Raw genomic sequence first — 22,471 nt, 5'->3', positions numbered from 1 at the left:
CGGCCGCCCGCCTCCCTCCCCCCCCCCGCCTCCCCCCCCTGCGGGCCGGCGGCGGGCGGGCCGTTACCCGCTGTCCCGGCCGGCTCCGCGCCTTCCCGCCGCCGGCAGCCCCCTGCGAGGCGCGGCCTGCCGCCGCCCGGGACCTGCTGAGGCTCCGCGTCCCAGGAGCAGACCCCTTTCCTCCCCTGCCTCCCGGTGGCCGTCTGCGGGGCCCCGTCGTCCCCTTCGCCGGCGGTCCGAGAGCGGGCGTCCCTCGCCATGACAGAGGTACTGTAGTGGACCTGAGGCGGCTGTTGTTACTGTTCGGTAGTTAAAAGCAGAAGAAAAAAGAAAACAAAAAACCCAATAAACCCCCAAAGCAGGCACCCGCGTCCTCTGAGGGCTTCTCTCAGGGCTGGGGCAGGGGGTCGGGGCCCACCGCACCCCCGGTGCCTTCGGGTCACCTGAGGGTCGGTTGTCTGGGTTTTTTAAAAAGGGAAATTTTACTCATCGCACGTATTTCTCCTAATAGCGATCAGGAAAACTGAGTATTCTGTGTATGGTGAAGTACACGTTCCCAATATTTTTTGCAGATCCTATTGGAAAGTCTCACAGGCCCTCCTATAGCAGCTAGGGCTTCTTGGGGGTTTGTGGTTTGTTTTTATTTGGGGGTGTTTGGTATCCTCTACTGCCTGCACAACAGAAAGGACAGGAGACTGTGAGCTGACCTTGAGAACTCAAATTTCTGCCTCTTCTTCCCCTTCTCCTAACTGCAGCAGGAGAAGGCAGAATGGGAAAACTTAAACAAGCTATTAATGCGTCATGGGTTGAAACCGGTGAGTCTTGCTGCCCCACAAAGCTGCAGAAATATATCAGGTAAGGAAATGCTAATTTTACAAGTTTTTGTATTTGGAAATAGTAAGCCTAAGTTCATAAGACATCTCTAAAGCCGCCACTTCCAAATGGTAGCAGAGATGTGGTCTTCTTCAGCTGTTAAAAACCTTTCATTATGACTTTGCTTGTTTTATGTATCTCCAGATATGATTGTCTTAGACAGTCAGTCTTCTCTAGGAATAAGACTTGCATTAAAAACACTGGTGGAAGACACTGACCGACAGCAGAAAATGATGCAGGGACTTATGGAGGCTAATCGTTATCTTAGGTAAGATATAGTGGAAAGAACTTACTTGCTAATGCAAAGCAAAAGTATTCTTAGCGTCCATCTCCTGCCAGGTGGAGCTTTTGTCACACCTGAGGCCTAAGACCTTTTCCCTGAGATTTTCATCCAATGTACAGCAATGTTGGCATAGTTCCTTTTGAGCTGGTATGTTACTTCATCTGCTGCTGCTTCCCATACCAACATATTTTCTGTACCTGCTGCCACAGGCTATTATTGAGTGTCATCAGATAATGTTTGTCAGGCCTGTGCTTCCTTCACTGTCTTTAGTGAAATGTGTTTAATTTAAATCAAGGATTTTTTTTTTTTTTTTTTTTTTTTCAGAGATGAGATACGACAGGAACGAGGTCGGGCATCTAGACAAGAACAACGGGCTAATGATTTGGAAAATGTGGTGAAAAACATTAAGTCCAAAATTTGTCAGCTGGAAGATGAGACAATAGCTAAAGTTTGCCAGCAACAGAATCAAGTCAAAGAACTTCAAAAAGATCAACAGGTTTCACAGGTAATTCAGATAGTACTATCTGAGGATTCAAACTTTTGACTTGTTTTAAAAGTTCTAAAAATATTTACATTGATAAAAACAAACATGAGTCATAGAGTTAGTACACTATTTATAGCTAGGATTTTTCAATCTACACAGAATTTTCTAGCAATAGAAAATTAGAAAAATATCCGTATCCTTCTTCTACTGCCTCTTCAGTATGGCTAAAAACCATGTACTAGGCCTCCTTGGGACCAGGTGCCTACTTGGGCAGGTACAGTACAGTCTCCAGCTTATGGGTTAGAATAATTTCATAATGCTCCCATTATCTCTTCACAGGCAAAATATCAACAGCAGCAGGAAAAGCTGCAAGAACAGGAAGAGGTTATTGCCCGTTTGCAGAAGGAGCTGTGCAAAGTTGGGATGGAGGAACAACAGCGTGTTGCCACTCAAAACAAAATGTTTTGTCGGTTTTGCAAAAGAGCTCCCAAGTCTCTTCTAGATCAGCAGTAAGCAATTTTCATATGTGGTGAATGACCTATAACTTTAAATGAAGAAATGGATTTAAAGTAACTTAACTGTTCTCGATATTTATATGAAAAAAAAAAAAAAAGCTGGAGACCTTAGGAGTGCAAGCTGAAATATGAATTCTTGTAAAGGTACATCAATGCAGTAATTTTTTCTTGTATAATAAATATGAGCTGGATAAATCTATGGCAGAAGGTAAAATATTATCAGGCTCTGTATACACTAGGTGTCAGCAAAGAGAAGGGAATGATTCACTCTGCTCTAGAACTGCAGTATCTGCTAGGGTGATCTCATCCTGGGGTTCTAACATTTTAAAATGTAAATTAAAAACCAGCAACCACCACCACCCCTGCCCCCCCAAAAAAAAAACCTGTCCAGTTTGCAGTCACTTCTGAAGTCCAACTGGTCTTTGCAACTGCTGACTGCGGGCTTGCTGTAAAGCTTCCCAGGTACTCGGTGACTGTTCCGAGAAAGCATGCCAGGCCTATGTCTCTTGGCAGTAAGATTTTGATAGTTCCGCTATAATGCGAGATTTGCCAATTCTTAGGCCTCAGGTAGCCATCACTTTATTGCGCTGGTCACCTGGTTTCCCAGGCCTGTCTAGTAACCTTTACCTGGGAAGCGTTTAAAAGGGATTGTGTGTGCGCAGCCCTTTTCTCGTGCCCTCATGGTATGAGAGGAGGGGTCACTGAATTTGGTTCCCTGTGCTTTCTCATCTGTCTCTCCAAAACAGACAGTCTCAGAGTGTTCAAGAAGAAAGACAGTTTCTCAGCTGTTCAGTTTTTTGTGGCTCTATTTTTTTTTGCAACCACTTACTCTGAAAGCACTTTTAGTTTCTTTGGAGACTTGGGTTCTCGGGCTATGTGGGACCTGAGATCTCTACCTCCTGCAATGGTTGCTGAGCCCTAGCACTTGGGACTGTGGCATGCTGTTAAGATTGCTGGGTAAACATAGTCACAAGATGAGGTGGCTGTCAGGAGGATTTAGCTTGTGTCTCCTCTTGAATAATTTTGCCACTTTTAGTCTAGTACAGAGTTCATGTCTCTTCTGTTTTGGAAAACTGTGACTGTTTGTTTGATATGAGAGAACCCACTACTCAGTGCAGTCACTTCTGAAGTGCAGTGCAGTTCTGTAAGCTGGCCTGTTCTGCGGGTTGGTCACAGTATCTTTCAGGCGTGATTTTTTTTGAGAATATCTGAAATTCAAAATACCATTTTTCCTTTCTTCAGGTTCCTTTGTCTAATTGACTATTATGAATCTCAAATTAGTCAAATGAAAAAGGAGCTAAGGTAGGTCTTATCTAATGCCTTATGGCCCTACTGTTCAAAATTTTCGTATTCCTTTCTGTTTTTGAAGCTTGTAATGGTAAATATTCTGTGTTCTAGATGTCACTAGCATGTAAGAAACAGCAAAGGACTGTAATGGTCATGGAAGTCTGGATTCATCCAGGGAACAGCTGTCAGTCAGGCTAAGCAGCTGCTCAATCAGGAGGCCAGGACAGCTAGGAAGTTGGGGGTATTTAGACACTTGAGCTATAATTTTTTTTTTTTCCCTTTTGCCATGGTTCACAGGCAGAAGGATTACTGCAGATTACTACATTAGCAGTGCTCAGTCAACTGATCTCCCTAAACATAAGGAATACCAGCTTTTCAGCTCTATCGCGGTGCCTACATGGTACAAAGCAACAAGCAGATACCTTAGACAGTCCTATCATTTGAGATTGTTGTCTTGAAAACTGAAATGGGATTTGCTTGTACTGGAATTTCTCTTGAGGAGTAAGTGCACTTAATTAGTATATGAAACAGCTTCAACAGAAAAGAGCAGTGGATCTTAGGGCAGAATTTCTCTTCTATTTACTTTGCAGTTTACGGAAACATTATTATCATACATAACTGCTAACTAAGCCAACTTAGATCTTTGAGGTAATCGAATTACATTAAGCTGAAACAATTTATTCTTCCCAATAGGCAATATAAAAAAGATGAAGACCAGGTACAGAGAGAAGTAAAAAGCAAGGAAGAATTCTTAAATCTAGATGCTACTCCTAATTATAGAGCACTGCTCACGGTATGGAACTGCTAAGAATAAGTCAGTGCAGATCTCTAAATGGTAACCCTTCAAAGGCCACATAGAAACATATATGTGTTTGATTTCTATCCGCTTATTCTTATCATGCCTTCTCAATTTGTGACCTCTCTGGGCAGGGTTCACTGTCTTTATACAAAGATTCGGTGCTATGTTACAAGTCGTCTTTGGTGGGGACTGAATAGACCTCCTTAATCACAGGTTCTCCACCTGCAGTCTAATGCAGCAGGCTCTTGATCTCAGTTGACTGATTCCTCATCTATGCTGTCTTGCTATATAGGCAAATGGGAACCCTTCTTAGCACATACGTACTTTAAAGTGTTCGAGCCAGTTGATTATGGAATGAGTGAAATAAAAGAAATAACACAGTCTATGTTGCAGTCTTTCCAGAAACAACTCATTGAAACCAAAGCCAGGAATGAACAGCTTTTGCTTGAAAATATAAATCTCAAGAAAGATTTGGAAATAAGGTGAGAAAGGATAAGTATCATTCTTTGTAAGGGCACTTTGGTAGACTTTGCGTTACAAAGAAAGAAACTGAAAGCACCAGCAATTGTAAAAGTATGGTATGAAATCTGCCTTTAAAAGCGATGCACAGGAGTAAGATATGGCAGCAACAGTCAACCTTCCCTCTCTATGCTGTTAGTAACAACAACTGCTAATGGTTGTTTTGCTGTTTTTTTCTTGTTGCCACATAGAATGTTGCAGAATTTCATTTCCAGAATGATGTTACGGCACTGGCAAAGCTTGCTTTCTTTTTTGCTTGGCTGACTTTTATAGATACCTTCAAATGCAAGACATATAATATGGTACTTTTTCTTTCTAACAGACCAACTGCACAGGAATTAAAACTTTACAAGCACCAAGTGAAGAAACTAGAGAAAACTTTAAAGAGAACTATCCAGTAAGTATATTTCTTCTGTAACTTTAATGAATCTTCTGAACACCTTAAGGCAAACATACTCTGTAACCTGTAATGCAGGTAGCAGCTTATAAAGCATATACCTTATCATCGTTCCTCGGAGCCTGGTTGTGGGCAGCAAATGCTACTGTATCTCTGCAGACACCCTGTGAATCTCTGAAATGATGGCATGGGCTCCAAATGGGGGCACAGCAGTGTGTCCTTTTTATTTTGTTTTGTCTTTCTGGATTTGATTTGAGTGCTATTGCAAGCCCTATGGACAGGACTAAACTGTTGTTTGCTGCTTCCATGAGCTATGAAGAAAGCTACTGGTTGCGCTATGGATTATGAATGAGAAAGTATGAGTTGGCAAAATGTTTCAGCTGCTGAAGTTATGTCCATATTATTCTTAGAAATTGACTTAGTTTTTTTCTGAAACACTGCTAAGAACATACATTGAAGGTATTAGATCTGATGAAGTGTTTTTATCTGTAATTTTACTCAATCATATGTGTATATGCTAACATGCTAAATATTTTATAGCCTGAAAAAGACATCACTTAAAAATGTTCAGTTCTTCATTTTACATCGTGTATATGTAAATGGTCTTTTCTCTCATGCAGTGGGTGTGATTTAGACGGTAGTTTTAGAGAAAGTCATCTTAGATTTGACAAGAAGGGTAGCGAGCTATATATAGTAAGCCAGGAAAGGTGTTCAAGCAGAAGCAGATAAAGACTGTGAGCATGGAATTTGACCCTTTTGAGTAAAATTCTGGATTTTAAACCTTCAGACGTAGTAGAACCTATGGTAATAGAACAACTACATCTGATGGTGTCTCTTCTAAATTAGCATGCAGTCTGGAATAACCTCAACGTGGAGACTTGAGATAAATTAATGATATTATCATTAGGTATTATATTCTTCAGCTAGTTCAGTTTGATGGAATTTGATTTGGCAGGCAATCATAAAATGGAGATTTTACTTTGTAGGTGTAAGTATATGTGCTACGTACCTGGTTCTTTAATCAAGTTGAAGAAGTATCTCCTGCTAAGGCTACTTGTGTAACCTACTGTATGTATTTGGTGTGTAGATCTTCAGGGAGTAGTACTGGAGAAAGAACAGAAGAAAAGAAGGAACCTGAGAGTGCCGCAGGAGTAGATAAGCTGCAGGCAGTTTGCCAGCAATACTTACAGGTAAGCAAATTTTATCTGTACTGTGTGTATCTAGCACTGTTACAATGAAATATAATACATGAGTTTTGTTTAACTGTGTAAACTGAAGCATGATATTTTGCATCTAAGGGTTCCTACGAAGTCCTCTACACAAGATGTGTAATATTCTGGATTTGGCAGTTAATGTAGGCTTGTCCTTAATTGTTCTATCTTAGTGTAAACTACCTGAAAATACAGCAAGGAAACGAGAGACTAAGTTGGCAAACATCAAATCAGTGATTTAGCTGAAGTCTTTTCAGGACAGGGGATTTGTTCAAGGTCTTGGGGAAAACAGATCCTTATGTTACGGTTTTAAACATGCCTGAGGAGGTAGTGGCTTTTATTTTTCTTTGAATAAAAAAAAAAAAAGGCAAATGTAATAAAACTTAGCAAAATGTGAACTGTGGAAGTAACAATGCCTCAAGTGAATAAATGTTAAATATCCCTCAAAGGGAAGTATATTTGCATTACTTCTACGTATCTTCTAGCTAGTGTATTTTTAAATCTTTGAACCTATTACATATTGAATGCATCTGTAAAATTCATTGATAGTAACTTATTGGGGCTATTTATGATTTAATGTTTAGGCAATCATGACTGTGGTGGACAGAGGTTTTATTATAAAATGTCATACATATTTGATCAATAACATTTGTTATTCGGTGTTGAAGGTTTTGTCCCATATTGATTCTACTTTGCGAAGTCCAAGAGCTCCTCCATTAATATACAGGCGCAGTAAAGGGCCAGTGCAAAATTACATTAAAAGGAATGGACAGGAATGTGGATTTGAGCACCTTCCACTTACTATAGAAATGTGGGCAGATCAGCTAATGGCCCTAAAGGTAACGCATTATTGTACTTGGCTTTATGTTCTTCCTTTAATCTGCTGACCGCTCCTCGGTCCCTCCCTATATGAAAGGGTTTTTTTCTGAGTGTAGCTTTTGTTACTGCCTGACTTGGTGTTAAATTTTAAAAATAATTCTGCTGTCCATTTATATACCATTTTAAAACCGTAGTAAAATGAAAAATGTGCAGTGTTACCTACAGGCCAGAGATATTCTTCTGTGTATATTGTCTGAATGTTTTTGTTCACTGGCTGAGTCCCTAAGAAGACCCTTAAGCTTTAGAGTCTATGTATGTACTTCACAGGTTAATGACGATGCATTCTCTTTCTTCCTTCTGCCTTGCCAGAACAGTTACTTTTTTGATCTAAATACAAGTGAAGTACTTTTGTTTAAAGCCAAACTCTCTGTGACCAATACTTCTTACTTCACTGAAACCATAATATATGAAGTACTTTAATTTTTAGACTATCAGTGTTCTTTTTAAATCAAAGAATGTAAGCGAGATGCTGTGCTTAAATTCCACGAAAACTAAAACCTTACTGTCTCCAGTACTGGAATGTTTTGGCATACAAGAAACAGAAAATCTGCCCATTTCTATAATAAAAACAACTCTGAGAAGTTACTAAAATAAGTTGTCCCCCCTCCCTTCTTTTAAAAGGATTTGCATGGGTCCTTGAGAAAACTGTCTCTGGAATTGGTGCCCTGGCACGCTGCAGATCCACAGGATAACAGAGAATCCATACGAGTTGAAGACCTCCAGTTCATAGTAGATGCAATTTTGGAAGAAATAGAAAATAAGGAAAAGGTAATTCTTACCAGGGGTTTATAATCACAAGTTACTGTGGAATTCTTAAATGCATTCTTCACACAGTGATTAGATTTCTGCATTGGAAAGTCTTGTGGGGTTTAAGAAATAGCTGTTTGGAGGTATTAAACAGTCAAAGACTACTTTAACATAATGGAGAAATTCACCTTGGGGAAGACTGCGTTAATCAAAGTCATTTGACCAAGGATGAATTTGCATTGCCCTGTAGTCTCAGGTATTACCCTGTTCTGTCTGTTTCTCAGTCAGCGTTGAGAATACATAAACGTGCTTACTAAGCAACAGAGAAGAAAGCTTTCAAAAGAGTATTTTTGGTTTGCTGGATATTTGTGTCTGAAAACTCTCTTTAAAGTATGTCTTCAGATTTAAGAATATTTGAAATGCCGTGATTTAGTCAGGGAAGTTACACCCGTTTTTCTTCATAGACTAGTTTTAAGACTGTTTCACAGTTTAAAAGAATCCGTGCTTTGTTAAGCGGCAATGTTGACAAGTTACTCTTTCTGCTTGCTACAGAACAGCCAGACGCCATCCTTACCAACCCTATTTGCCATAGTCTCTCACTTCCAGAAGTTGTTTGACGTGAATTCTCTAAATGGCGTTTATCCACGAATGAATGAGGTTTACACAAAGCTTGGGGAAATGACCAATGCTATGAGAAATCTCCACGAGCTCCTGCAACTAGGTAAAGACTTACCACCTAGCATTTGTTCAGACCATTTCCAAAGGAAGAAGATGACAAGGGAAAGGCTGATCTCTTCATAGAAAATATGAGTAAACTAGGTATATTCTTCACTGTGAAGATAAAAATAGGTTGCTGTCGATTGGGAGTTTAAATAGCAAAGCCCCGTTATTTGTAAGCCTTTAGCAGTTGCTGAGGAATACCAGGGAGGCAGAAGAAAGGAATAACAGATGAAATTGAATTTTTAAATTTTTTTCCACAAAGCTTTGTCTCCAGTGAGCTGACTTCATAATTCTTCTTGACCGTCTTTCATTCTCTACTTGAAAGGTACCAAGTTTAAGAAAAAATAACTCAACCTTTAGATTTCTACTCAGTAATTCATTAAAGTATAATTATGTCCAGTCCTCAGAAACTTCCTTCTTACGCTGCTAAACGTAAAAAAAGTTGTTGACTGTCAAAAACTCGGAGGCATACCTAGTCACTTCCCAGTACCCATTCTGTTCTGGTTTGTACTTCTGGAAAACAGCAGCTGATGCTGCTCTTGGGTTTAAAGGTTTGGCTGCACTGTAGGGGGTCTGGCCCGAGAGCAAGGCTCCTGGACTGCTAAGGTCTTCTGAGCCTCGTTCAAGGAGGGAAGCAGTCTTCCTGCCTGCAGCCAGCACAGGAGATGAGGAAGCCTCGTGTCTCCCTAATAATCGCAAACCAATGGAGCTCAAAGGATGCCTTCTCCAAGCCTAGTCCTTCTGAAATTGAGGGAGGAAAGGACAAGGAGCCTGTTACCTTCAATCGCAGCAGTCAAAGCAGGTAAAATCCAATACCAAAACAAGTCCTGGCTGTTAACAAAGTACTTATTTATTGAGCAGGTTCCTTGTTGGCCTAGCCCTTACACCATGCTTCTGCTGTGTTACAGGAACCTAATGAATAACCCTCTCTCTATATATAATTTCAGTTGGCTGCTTTCCACCGACATTGTAGGGTGCACTTTAGTACCATCTCTGCTGTGAAATTAGGCAGCTCTGAGAAGCTTTTTAGCCATCTAAGGATTAGTGAGAGATTCACCATTCCTAGCTAATGTTAGTTTATTTCTGACCATAGGCACTTTGTTTTCTGAGAATAATGGCACTTGTATGCCTAGATATGTGAAAACAAAAAAAATGAAGTCTGGGCACCTGCACAAATTGGATTGTGTCTAAAATACTTTCCTGTTGTTACTGTTATAAGAAACATGAAGTGTTTGTTTTTCCACAGACAGTTCAGCTCCACCCATGGTGGTAGTGGATACTGTTGGGAAACTGTGTGACATAATTAATGAGAACGTGACTGAGCAGGTACAGCTGCTTCTGGGGACCCAAGACATCCACAGGTATGTGGGGCTGTTCCGTCGGTGACCACTCTTCAAACTTCAGATTTAGTAACTGAGAAAACTGGCTAAAACTGACACTGAAAGAAACTTTAATAATTTGTTACAAAGTCAGTGAGCTGTGACAGTAAAGGAGTTAACTGCTATCCTACATGAAACACATCTTCAATACTTTCAAGAGGATAAAGCTGGCAAAGAGAGAAGTTAGGGCCAGAAGGTTCCAAAACACCCTGTTGATTTGCATGGGTAAGGTGATCAAATAAGCCTTAATAGGATGTGTGTTTCATAAGGAGACAAAGCAAATACTGCACGTGGGTGGGGAGGAGAAAGTGTTGCAAGGCTTCAACTGTAATACTGAGGAGTATTAGTTGCTAAGAGAACGTATGCCTCACGCTGCCTACAAACATTTTGGGAACTGGACAAGTCCTGTTCTGTCTTCAACAGATGACAACATGCGTATACGTGGTAGCAGACTGTAAGAGCTTGCATTCAGCATGGGCTCTGCAGGCATACTAAAAATTTATTGCAGCAGGCAGCAAGTCCGACACATGCCGAGTTTAACAACACTAACCCCCTCGACCTTCCTGCACTCCTCACAGTTTTAACTAGAGGATTAATAGCTGCTTATAAAACACTCCTTGCTCCACCTCTGAGGCAGTTATATCAGCCAGTATATGTAGCATACATAGACTAATGTTCCAGTCCAAAAATGACCTGGTGCCATGTAAGGAGGAAAGGAAGGAGATATATATATATATATATAGGGCATAAACAGTGAAATTCGAGATCCTCTTTGACAGCTAACACTTGTTGGCTGCAGGTTGCAGAACTTGAGAACACATTTTTTTGTGTAGATGGCTTTATATACTACTAAGTAGGGGTGTTTTCAGAAAATCATGGCATAGTATGGCAAAACAGCCAAGGAGATGAACTTAAAATGCCCTTGCACCTGTTATCTGACAGTCTCACTTGCACATTTCAGTATAATCAATAAGCTAGAGGAACACGAGCGCTTTTTTCCACCATTTCAAGCTCTCATTCAAGATTTGCTCTGTCTTCTAGGTGAGTAGTATTTGCAACAGTTGTAATTATCTTCATGCCAACACTTCCTCCTAAAACTTTAAATAGCTAACAAGTGCTTTCTTTACTCCTGGTGGTGTGCTAAAAACACAAGGAGGATGTGAGGGGCAGTGCTAACTTTTGCCTCACTCTCCATCTTTCCTCAGGAAGTGACCAAAATACTTTCTTTTCATTGGTCATGTGGGATTGCAGATATTCAATCATATTACTCATAAGCTAAATAGAGTTTTTTTCAAAAGCATTGGTGTGAGAAGTTTGTTTTATCCACTGGCTCTATTTCTAACATTTAAGTTACAATTTTGGCTGAACTTGAAGATGGTCTAGGTACATATGCCTTACCATTTTGCTTTTCATTCTGTTTCAGAGATCAGTAACCTGGATGATATATTACCTACTGTGCGAAATTTGAAATTGGTAGCTAGTTAAGAGTTAGTCTGGTCTTCTTGAGCAAGATTTATCTCACCTGTGAACATACCTGTTGATGCATATGGCATTACAGCTACCTATAAGCTCTGTTTTGGATTTTCTAATGTAAATAAAAGCTGCTGCATTTTTTCTTTTTTTTTTTTTCTTAATTCTTGTTTCATGGTCAATTTAAGAAAAACTTACTATAACCACTATCAGCTGGTCTACTCAACCCCAGCAAGAGAACCAGTACACTCTGTATCAGTCTAGGAAGCTGACCCCAGCCCAAAGCCAGACATACTATAACCACTAGGCACTTTGAATGTTGCTGGCACAGTAAGGCCGAGATGAAGGTGCTCTAACTGCCTTAGCCATAACACTTCTATCATTTGCCTGTCTTGGTTTCCTGGAGAGCCTATTTTAAAATGTTGTTTCCATCTTCAGATAAGTTTGGGATGTGAGCAAATTTTTACTCAGTGAGTATTCTTTCTGGTTACAGACCGAGGCAGACTTGTTTAATGTAATCTGGGCTAAAAATATTTGAAACTTGTTTCAGGTGGTGCTTTATGGGTTTCTGCCTAGCATGGCTTTGAAGTACCATGGTCACATTTCAAAGGCCAGTTTTAGAAAGGCATAGATCAAGTTTCTTATGCAAGACAGTTAGAAGTTTATTATACAGAAACAAGTACACCAAGCTTCTAAAAATATTTTGGTATATTTTGCTCTGATATTAATAAAGCTTAGTTTACAAAAATCTGCTGTTCCTCAGGCAGAATGCTTCACTACCAACGTTTACAAGATTTTAAAATGTACTGTAACAAAGAACAAAACATATTAAGGCATCACAAACTAGCTTACCAAGATGTCACGAAGGTTTTTATCTCCCTGCTTTTGGAAGCTCGTTATATACACACCTGCAGCCACAATCTGCTAAGATACTTTTGAACAGTGGAATATCAGTTTCTTAGTTTCTCAAAACCAATTGCTATTAGAGTCTTAAATGGTTTCTTTCAATGGGTTCTGTAGCCCTACAGCTGGAGAACGCTGTTTAAAAACTTATTCTTTTAAAAGTACAATGCTTTCATGTTAACACAACATGAATAGGACCCTGGGGAAATGAGACTGCCCAGCAAAGTAATGACACTCAGCTGACAGTCTGAAATATCTCCAGGTACAACACTGCCTTAAGAGAGTGTTCATACTTAAGGGTTCCTTGGGGGAGGTATGCCAGAAACAGCAAAAATAAAGGACTTACTATTTAGGGACAAATTACTCCCAATGCGGTTTTTCTGGTTGGTTGGTTGTGGGTTTTTTTTAACTTCAGTGAGAACTGATCTCTGAGTAGGGTCACTAGATGTACATGTCCTGAGCTGGAGACTGCTTCAAATTTACAGTGACTGTTCAAAATACATTAATTACAAAAGAGATATGTACATTCATATAAAGTTGAAAAATTAGTAACTTATGTACATGAGAAGCCGTCAATTTTTCTTGCGTCTGCTCCTTGTCAGCTCATACCTGCAAGACAGACACAATAAGTAATTATAGTAGTTTAAGATTTTTCTTCAAAGTTTTAACTGGCACGACAGAGAGAACTTGGGCTGCTTTATTGCTCGTGCTTCATAGTCTGTGTGGCAAAGGAGGATTCAGAGATGGCCTCAAACTTCAGCTCTTTGCCAGGAACTCTGGATGCGTCATTTTTCTCTTACTCCCATAATTGCCAGATCCTTACATGAGACACAGAAGCAAGCTGGGCCAGGGGAACACGGCTTTCCTGGCCTGCTGGCCGGTACTGGCTCACTGCCTGCGTGGACGGCAAGCTCCTGGACTACCCACACTGCATTCCTTGGGCTCCATTGAAGGAGAAAGAAGGAAGAGCTACTGCCATTAACTACTGACGTAGAAGGAAAAAGAAAAACCCCGGTTCTTAATCTTTGCCTCAGACTAATGCTTAAGGTTTAAGTCTGAACCACAATGAACACACAAGCAAAACTTTAAGTGGCTTATTATAATAGTTTCTATAAATGCTTTGTAATTAAAGTTTTATCATATATATATATTGCTGATCAGAGTAGTAATTTAGTTAAGATCTTTACCCAAGTTAAAATTTGTTGCAAGGTCACTTTAATAAACATAATTCTTTTACTTAGGTGTCCCAGTGGCTTTTATGGTAACTTAAAATATGCTGAAGACGATAATTGACACATAGGCCTCTTATTAAAACCGTTTCACAGGGCAGGTATTGCACTAGCAACTGGATTAACATACAACTTAGATAAAACTACCGGACTAGTTCAAGTTAGTCCCACATTTGCAGGTCAAACGCTCTTCTTACTCACGAAAATACACAGCCCATTTACCAGCACTCCAACAGCCATCACGCAAACTCCAGCCAAGCAATTAGCAGGGTTTGACAGCACGGGGATGAGAACTTACCATTGTGCAAAACCTTTTATTAAGTCCTCCTGCGACAAGTCAATCCGCACCTTTAAAAAGCAAATTTTATTTCTTTGTATGTTATCCAGCGTACAGATGGATTAGCTAAGCTAGTGCTCCTCCCAGGTCAGACCCACTTTCAAGTTCTAGAGCTTTCCACGTTCCCAGGGCATGGGCACTAGCCAGCCTCACCTTCTCAGCAGCACTACTTAGAAAGGTATCGCTCACTGAAGAAGTGATTCCAGTTTACTGTTCACAGAATCAAAGCTGTTCACAGAAAGCTTAAAGCACCCTTGGCAAATTCTGGGTTTTAATCGTGCGTCTTTCTCAGCTCCGTGTTTATGCTATTGGAGCCATTCCCCAAATGGGCAGCAGCGGATCCCAGGAAGCACATTTTTATTTCAGGAGCACCCTTCCGAAATGAAGCAGCATGGCGCACGAATTGCACGAGACCACACAAGCTGCCACATGGATACACCCTGATTTCAGATGAAAATCTGGCAGAAGAAGTCATTTCCAGATTGCTAGTCCTATTACTGAGACTTAGCTAGGAGAACTGCATTTCAGGATTACAGGAACGGCTCGGACCATTCAGCTCTATTAAATCAGTAGTGTAACTTCTTTAAACTTACTTTCCCCAGCTCCTTCCTTTCCTGTGAAATGAATGGCTTGCTGTTTTTCACTGCAACATCCAGTGTCCTTTTCTTGACATCTTCCAAAGATTCAAAAAACTCGAACCTAAAAGTTTTGAAAGGAGAGACTTCAGTCAAAAATTAAAATCCCACAAGCATCAGTGGCCAGAACACAGTGACAGAGTACAGCATCAGAGCTTTAACAGAGAAGGAAGACACAGAAAAGGCAATTCTACAGTTAGATTTTATTCACGATGTAAGAAGTCTCTTCCAGGCCTCATGAAACACTATGACACTGTTGTTCAGACTGTTCGCCGTGCCAGGGGGAAGGAGGAAAGCATGCATCCATGATGAAATGCTATTCACCATCATTTTCCCCCTTCATGGAAGATCAGGATGTTTTCCATGCAACCTTTATTACTCAGAGGAAATAGCTGAGCCAAACCTCCAAGTTTACAAAGTAGGCTTATACCACATTAAGAGAAGACAAAGGTTGAAACCTGTGGCAATTAAATTCTTAATGGCTCTGACTCATGCCTCTGGCACACATCACCTAATGTCAAGTGAGTTTTGTCCACGCTAAATCACTTAATTTCTGCCCACCTGAATAGCTCTTCCTCAAGTCAGAGTTGTAAAACAGGTAATGTGTTTTGGAGCTAAGTATTGCTCAGCCTATTACACTTAATTGAGGATGTACAGGACACGTCAGTACTGAGGATGAGGAAAAAGATGCTGTTCCCAACAGCTGTGCTGGCACTAAATCAGTGGAGTTACATGAGACTAGGCAGAAGCGAAATCCACAACTGTAGTGTTCTGAGTGTTAAGATGAAGTATTTTAAAATCTTTTCTCCGTTTCTGACGTCTACTGACGTATACAGAAAGGACTCAACATAGGAAAAAACTGAGTCACCCAGGATCACCCGATATTCACGTATTTTCATATGTGTGCACCTTCCTCTAAATATGGGATTAAAACCACCTCTCAAAAGAGCTCTATGTCGAAGCATGACTGCGTTCGGTTTTATACAAAACACGTTCCGTTTCAGCGGCAAAGCTGTGGATGTGCCAACTGTCGGCAAAGAGTTGGGAGCGTTTTACCCTGCTCCCACCAGGTCTCAGAGACGACATCCATCCGTCTGTCCAGTCTCAAAAGGCTTTGTACTTCTGCCTTTGACTTTTGGAAAGATGTCAGAAAAAGCATCAGGCAAAGAAGTACGAACAGAGAAGCAGGCTTTGGGAGGTACCCAAGTGGAAACATTGCCTCTGCAACGACAGGGAGTTAAACACGGGTAGGGGAGCGTCTGTGCGCAAAGAAGCGAGCGCAGCCAGCGCCTGCCAGGACCAGGGAAGGGGGTGGGAAGGGGTGCCCTCTTGCCAGGGGACAGACACCACATACCCAGCGCGAGGCCAGCCCCAAGTACTCGCAAACCACAGTTGAAGCGCCATTTTTTTCAGAAGACCCACAAATGTTCACATGAGACAATCCTTCAGCGCAACAGGAGCATACCTTATGTAAGCCCTTTCATTATACAGAGATCGTAACTATTTCAGCAGCAATCATAATGAACATTTTCTTACTTCTCATCATATTGGGGGTTCAGAGTTTTTTTCTTAACGGAAGTCTTCTTCCTGCTTGCCCATCTTCTATCTGGAAGCAGGTATATACGAACATACGGATCTACTCCACGATTGGAAGAGGGTACCAAGTTTCTGTGAAAAGAAACACAGTGTTGACAAGCAAGGCAGGGTCTTCCACTGTGTGTTTTAACACCCTGTCTCTCAGAATCAGACCAATCTTTCACGGGTTCATGGGCCAAAAACATTTATCTTGGGAGTTGGAACATAAGCAAATAAAACATTAAGGATGTCAAGTTAAACAAAATTTTCACTACTGAGTGTGTGGCCACTTATCAAGGTTCCTAAATTAACATTTACAAATTCAATCATAGGTGCCTGTCCTGGTTTTGGCTGAGATAGAGTTAATTTTCTTCCTGGTAGCTGGCACAGTGCTGTGTTTTGGATTTAGTATGAGAATAATGTTGACAACACACTGATGGTTTAGTTGCTGCTAAGTAGTGCTGACACTGGTCAAGGACTTCTTCAGCTTCCCAGGCTCTGCCAGGTGCACAAGAAGCTGGGAGGGGGCACAGCCAGGCCAGCTGACCCAGCCTGGCCAAAGGGAGATTCCATACCATATGGCGTCATGCCCAGTATAGAAACTGGGGGGAGCTGGCCAGGGGGCAGCAATTGCTGCTCCGGGACAGGCTGGGCATCAGGTGGTGAGCAATTGCACTGTGCTTCACTCACTTTGTATATTTTTTTATTGCTATTATTTTATGTCAATCATTAAACTGTTCTTGCCTCAACCCAGGAGTTTTCTCACTCTTCCGATTCTCTCCCCCATCCCACCGGGGGTGGGGGGAGCAAGCGAGCAGCTGTGTGGTGCTTAGTTGCCGGCTGGGGTTAAAGCACGACAGTGTCAGTCCTTGTCATGATGCCTATCATGACATCCCAAGACAGGCATCAGTTGTCAATGCTGTTCAGAGGAAGTTTTGGGTGGATGCAAGTTGAAGTAACTCTACTGCAGCAAGCACTGCTCTCTGAGCTGCCTGGGCTCAGTGAGGCTGCACAGATCGAAGCCAGCCAACGCGAGGCCGTCTCGGCTGGGCAGCTGACGCTGCGCGTGGCTCTGCTCCAGCTTTGCTGGATGGCACAAGCTCAGAGAGCTCTTCCCCTTTCCTTTACAGAGAGCTGCAAGCAAACGTCAGCGTTACCTGCAGCCATTCACCAGCACGACAAGACTCTGCCGTATTGAAGCGTACCGCACTGTGAGCTGAATCTCTCCCAGAGGCATTTCAGTCCCGCTGCAAGACAGTTGCACAGTCAAAGCTTTTAAATACAGCTGTTTAACAGACCACATGCGCACAGACCCAGCAGCACAAAACAGGACACGAGCTGCAGAAGCTGGTGATGCATTTTCAGCTAAAACCAACTTTCAGGGCACAATTCTTCTTTCTGGAATCCTAAGGTTTGCCATCTAGAAAGCAGCTGGACCACAGAGGCTCCACAAAAAGAACACTGCCCTTAGTGGCAGCACTGCCTATCCAGCCTTCTGTACAGGTACCCGGTTTCAGTCCCACAGCATAAATGGCCAAAAAAGCACTTAACTGGCCTGCTGTAGATGGAGCAGCAAAGTACCGGTTAGCATGTTAGAATCATAGAATCGTTTAGGTTGGAAAAGACCTTTAAGATCATCCAGTCCAACCATTAACCTACACTACCAAGTCCACTCTAAACCAATCAAGGGTAGACTAGACTAAACCATGTCCCGAAGTGCCACATCTACCCGTTTTTTGAACACTTCCAGGGATGGTGACTCCACCACCTCTCTGGGCAGCCTGTTCCAATGCTTGACCACCCTTTCCGTAAAGAAATTTTTTCCTAATTTCCAACCTAAACCTCCCCTGGCACAGCTTGAGCCCATTTCCTCTCGTCCTATCGCTAACTACATGGGAGAAGAGACCAACACCCACCTCGCTACAACCTCCTTTCAGGTAGCTGTAGAGAGCAATAAGGTCTCCCCTCAGCCTCCTCTTCTCCAGGCTAAACAGCCCCAGTTCCCTCAGCTGCTCCTCATAAGGCCTGTGCTCCAGACCCTGCACCAGCTTCGTTGCCCTTCTCTGAACACACTCCAGCACCTCCATGTCTTTTTTGTATTGAGGGGCCCAAAACTGGACACAGTATTCCAGGTGCGGCCTCACCAGCGCCGAGTACAGGGGGACAATCACCTCCCTGCTCCTGCTGGCCACACTATTCCTGATACAAGCCAGGATGCTGTTGGCCTTCTTGGCCACCTGGGCACAAGCCAAAAATGGCTTTAAAATGGTTTCTAGATGAGGTCCTGCTCAGAGCTAGAAAGTTTGTCAGTCCACAAGTACTAGACTGAACAGCTGAAGCTGGGTTTGATGTTCAGCTTGATAACTGCTCTGATGCTCTCTTAATTGAGATGGACCTTCTTTGCTACTTCAGTTCATTAAGGATTGTACTAGCTCCACTCTGTGCCCCAGGAGAGACAGATCCAGCTCTCTGTCCCCCGCGACAGAGCAGACTACCTGCAGCCTCACACTTAGCACTGTGGGAAGGACACACACACAAGCACACCAATCCACAAAGCCTTTGTTCACACCATTATGAGAGTCTTAAAATCTGTTGGATAAAACACAGCATCCAAAACTTGAAGCAGCCAGGTATACTTATCAAGATTTTATGTTTTTATGGAAGTGGGATATTCAGACTTCCAATATCCTGTTGCTAAAATCATGAGTATTATGGGACCCAGGATATTCTGTGTGAACGGCTCTTAGACAATATAAAGCCAACATATGCAGCACCTCTTAGGAGAGCCAGAGAAGGAAATGCTTTCACTTTACACCTGATCTGATAAGCAAGCTTGTAATTTACTTCGCTGTTGACTGGAATACTTAGGTCAATTCTTTGTAAGGTGATTGGAGACCCAAGACTCCAAATGACTTAGCAGTCTTGAATTCAACTGTTTGCAACAGCGATCTATAAAACCTAAACCTTCCCAAGAGAAGAACAATTCAGCTGGAAGAACACCTACTTTTGAAGGTCCAGATTGCTGCTACTTAATTCAAAGCAAGAAGAAGGCAGAGAACCCAGCGAAGCAACACTGGGCGCAAGCCTCAGTTCCTGTACGGCTGGCAACGTGGGCACTACCACTGCTCTGGTATGCAATGCTGATGACGGGCGACGCTCTGGGTTTTGCTCGCACTCTGCCTCATTAAGGCCAGCAACAGTTTCACTGGGTACAGGTGCTGCTGAGCTGCCATTTGTGTCCAGGTCTTCTCTGCTGTCCTTTTTCAGCAGGGATTCAAGTGCTGCAGAGTCTTTGCTCACAGGCAGTACATTTGAGACTTCTGGGTTTGGTGGGGAGACAAACTTTTGCTGGTTTCCACCCTTCTCCATGACATGCACAGGACCTTGCTTCGAGGCACTGACACCAGCCTTGACTCTCTGTGGATCGGGTTCTTCAACATTCAGGGCCTAAAAATCACAAGGGAGAGAAATGAGCGCTGCTCCCAAAGCACTGGGGTTAATGCCAGCATTACCACCTAGGATGAAATTTCACCACAAAGCTGTAACAACAGGAATCTGCCATTAGAGATGAAAGATGCCTATGGGATTAGCTGTGATGTTCGCTTCCCTTGTCCTACTGTGTATGTATTTAACAGTGTCTAAACACTCATCCAGAGCATGATGAAAAAACAATTCCTAAGCATCAGTCTCTCTTACTGTTTAGCAGCTTTGATTTCCCCAGCTTAGATTTTCAGTCCAACTCTTTACTGCCATGAGAAGATTTTCAGCAATGGCAATGCACAAAGTTTTGGGAAGCCTCAGGGATACCCCTCAGCTCCACCATGCACTCCTAATTGCACTTAAAGACCTTGTCACACTTCCACTTTCTACTCATCTGTGAGGCAAAGCTGCATTTCTCCACACCCACCTTTCATCTATTTTGCCTGGTTAGAATTGGATGCTTCTGCTGGGGAAGCCGAGTGAATATGGCAAAGAACAACTTACCCGCAACACAAGTTTCATCTTAATGAAGCTGTCTGAACTGGAATGATCCAGCTGAAATCTCTGATCCAAAGTCATGTTTGGGTCCTTAAGTAAGTGGGAGAGACATACCACTGAAGTTCCCAGGGCACTATCCCGATCCTTGTCTTTTATCTGTGGCAGGGGGGAGGAAAAATTTATTAGACAGCAAACTGGAAAGCATACCACTGGGAACAGCAAAACAAGAAGGTATTTCAGACAGAGACCAAAATTAGCTTATTTACTTCAGAACATACTATCAAGTATGGTTACTTCCAAACAGGTGATGCCAATATTTCAGGAGTGTAACAACTTAGTATGTTCCGAGTAAAAAACCCATCTCTAACTATGCAGAGAAGGAACTGCCTTAGCAGAAAAACTAGGCTCTGGGATTTACTTGACTTTCCTTACTTGCTCTGGGGAAAACGTACCAGGCAGCTGGGATGACAACTGGTCTAAAACTTTACAAGCTTTTTAGGTAATAGTTTGTTTAGCCTATTTAACCTCAGTACACCTTCTAAGTTCAAATCCACTTCTGTAGCCGAGTGAACAGCCATAGAACTGGCTGTGACTGCACTGTATGCTAGTGAGATACAGGATTTCTTAACGAGCCAAAATACCAAGGTGAAGAGATAGGACTCTGGCTGAGAATTATGAAGGCTGCGATTTCTGACAGCAAAATATTCACGGCTTTACTACACACAAACCTGTATAAAACCTCCTTTGCACTCTGCAGCCAGAAATGTCCCATGCTTTGAATTAATATGTTATGCGTTACGTGATCATAGAGCAAAGGTAGATACCAGCATCACCTAACAGAGAATTGGCTGTGCAACAACAGGTGCTTCTTCCACCTTTTAAGTAGGAGGACCCCAGTACAAGCACACAGAGACACCCAGCACTGAGATCACATCTACCATAAAAGAGGTTTCTTCCTACGGATGTGTACTCGGTTTTCAAAGGAAAGGCTTTTCTCTCACCTCAACATGGAGTGACTGGGAATGAGCACTGTGGACAAAGAAGGTGAAAGCCTGGCCCCACATGGGATCTTTGTTGAAATTGCAGGTCTGCAACAAGAAGATTGTGGCATATACATTAGCTTATTCTGTAAGCAGCAAAGAATACCATGACACTGATCACCAGAGAGGGCCACGGTGACCCTCTTGTTTTACTCAGTGATGCTACACCCCAGCTGTATGGAGAGAGTAAAATTTCCAGCTCAGAAGCATGCAGAAGCAAAGTCTCTGGCAAAACCAGAACAAATTCTGCAGGGTGTGGAAATGCCGAAGAACAAGTCTGGTGAGCTGCAGTTGGCCCCAGCCAGTGCTGCCTGGACCGGCAGCCTGCCTCACCTGCAGCGAGGCACCGCTCCCTCTCTCCCACCTCTCCACCCAGGGAGCCAGGGCACTGCTGCCAGCCTGCAGGCAGCCAGAGCCAGCTCCCAGAGCTGCAGCGAGCTGGTGGGGAAGGGCAGGAACACTAAAGCGGTAGTTTGAGGGGTGTAGAGCTTGCAGGAAGAGCGGGAGGGCACAGCTTCAGCACCATCCACTTTCCAAAAAGCGTGGAAAGCACCCACAGGGGCTGTGATTGAGGCTGCTCCGTAAACCAGCTGCTTCTGCCAGGCCATGAGTGCTGGCAAGGGGAAAGGAGCAGGGCAAAGCTGGAGGTCTGACCTAGCTTGGGAAAGGCAAGCGATGTAGTGGGGAAAAGGGAAAGCCAAAGAAGGTAAAAATGCAAGCAGAACCCAATTTCTGGAAGGAGCAGGTGGAAGAAACAAAGGAAAATAGATGCCAGTCCCGTATGCTCGTGTGTAGCCCACAGGATTCGTTCCTGTTTGTTGGGTGTCCAAAAGAACATCGGGCCGCCCTCATCCGCATCCAACTGCGGGGCAATAAACACGGCAGCTACTGGGAGGGCAGAACTCTGGTGTTGCTCATACTCATCAGGCAAAAGTCAATATTAAATAATGAAAAAGGAACTGAAAGTGAAGGAGATCTGGGTACATCTTGTCCAGGTTAAAAAAAAAAAAAAAAAAAAAAAAACGGCAAAATTGTGAAACACAGGAGCCAGAAGACTCTCATGAGGGAACAAATGCCAGTTTGATGCAAATGACACTCTGCCCTGAGAAAGCATGAGCCAGACTGGAGACCTATCATTCTTTCCCTCTTCAACCCTTGTAGAACTAGAGTATCTTGACCAACATGAGCTCGTGGCCATGAGCACAAAACCA

At 42.6% G+C, this 22,471-nt stretch overlaps 2 protein-coding genes across 8 annotated transcripts in view; one reads left to right on the top strand and one right to left on the bottom strand.

Annotated features, from left to right (window-relative positions):
• Positions 1-199: 199 nt before the first annotated feature.
• Positions 200-13,550, top strand: CEP70 (centrosomal protein 70). Of its 7 annotated transcripts, none has more exons than XM_075710491.1 (16): positions 200-267; positions 756-855; positions 1,018-1,141; positions 1,481-1,661; positions 1,980-2,149; positions 3,398-3,457; positions 4,136-4,235; positions 4,635-4,723; positions 5,083-5,157; positions 6,245-6,347; positions 7,037-7,207; positions 7,869-8,015; positions 8,547-8,715; positions 9,961-10,075; positions 11,055-11,134; positions 13,282-13,550. In XM_075710491.1, exons 1-16 carry the CDS (start codon positions 259-261, stop codon positions 13,446-13,448), a joined length of 1,860 nt encoding a protein of 619 aa, XP_075566606.1. In that variant the 5' UTR covers positions 200-258; the 3' UTR covers positions 13,449-13,550. The 7 variants fall into 7 exon arrangements, 5 of the variants coding, with proteins under 5 accessions (XP_075566606.1, XP_075566607.1, XP_075566608.1 ...); XM_075710492.1 differs by lacking the exon at positions 13,282-13,550 and adding an exon at positions 11,517-11,720; XM_075710493.1 differs by lacking the exon at positions 11,055-11,134 and having other exon boundaries at positions 13,282-13,445.
• The window catches only part of ESYT3 (extended synaptotagmin 3), a 36,043-nt gene continuing 25,477 nt past the window's right edge, over positions 11,906-22,471 (bottom strand). The window contains exons 16-23 of the mRNA XM_075710490.1: positions 21,222-21,308; positions 20,227-20,376; positions 19,247-19,689; positions 17,400-17,489; positions 16,204-16,335; positions 14,626-14,731; positions 13,994-14,043; positions 11,906-13,075 (exon numbers count right to left, since the gene is read on the bottom strand). Coding sequence (XP_075566605.1) covers positions 13,039-13,075; positions 13,994-14,043; positions 14,626-14,731; positions 16,204-16,335; positions 17,400-17,489; positions 19,247-19,689; positions 20,227-20,376; positions 21,222-21,308 — 1,095 coding nt within the window. The 3' untranslated portion in view covers positions 11,906-13,038. The remainder of the gene's footprint in view (positions 13,076-13,993; positions 14,044-14,625; positions 14,732-16,203; positions 16,336-17,399; positions 17,490-19,246; positions 19,690-20,226; positions 20,377-21,221; positions 21,309-22,471) is intronic.

The sequence above is a fragment of the Pelecanus crispus genome, chromosome 5, assembly GCF_030463565.1.
Source record: "Pelecanus crispus isolate bPelCri1 chromosome 5, bPelCri1.pri, whole genome shotgun sequence".
NCBI classification, from domain to species: domain Eukaryota; kingdom Metazoa; phylum Chordata; class Aves; order Pelecaniformes; family Pelecanidae; genus Pelecanus; species Pelecanus crispus.
The sequence above is the reverse complement of the archived record's forward strand: the minus strand, read 5'-3'. Positions and strand labels throughout refer to the sequence as shown.

Excerpts from the sequence above, each read along its gene's own strand:
- CEP70 (XM_075710491.1), top strand. Across the intron at positions 3,458-4,135 it reads CAAATGAAAAAGGAGCTAAG|GCAATATAAAAAAGATGAAG; the intron begins GTAGGTCTTATC and ends TCTTCCCAATAG. Across the intron at positions 6,348-7,036 it reads TTTGCCAGCAATACTTACAG|GTTTTGTCCCATATTGATTC; the intron begins GTAAGCAAATTT and ends TCGGTGTTGAAG.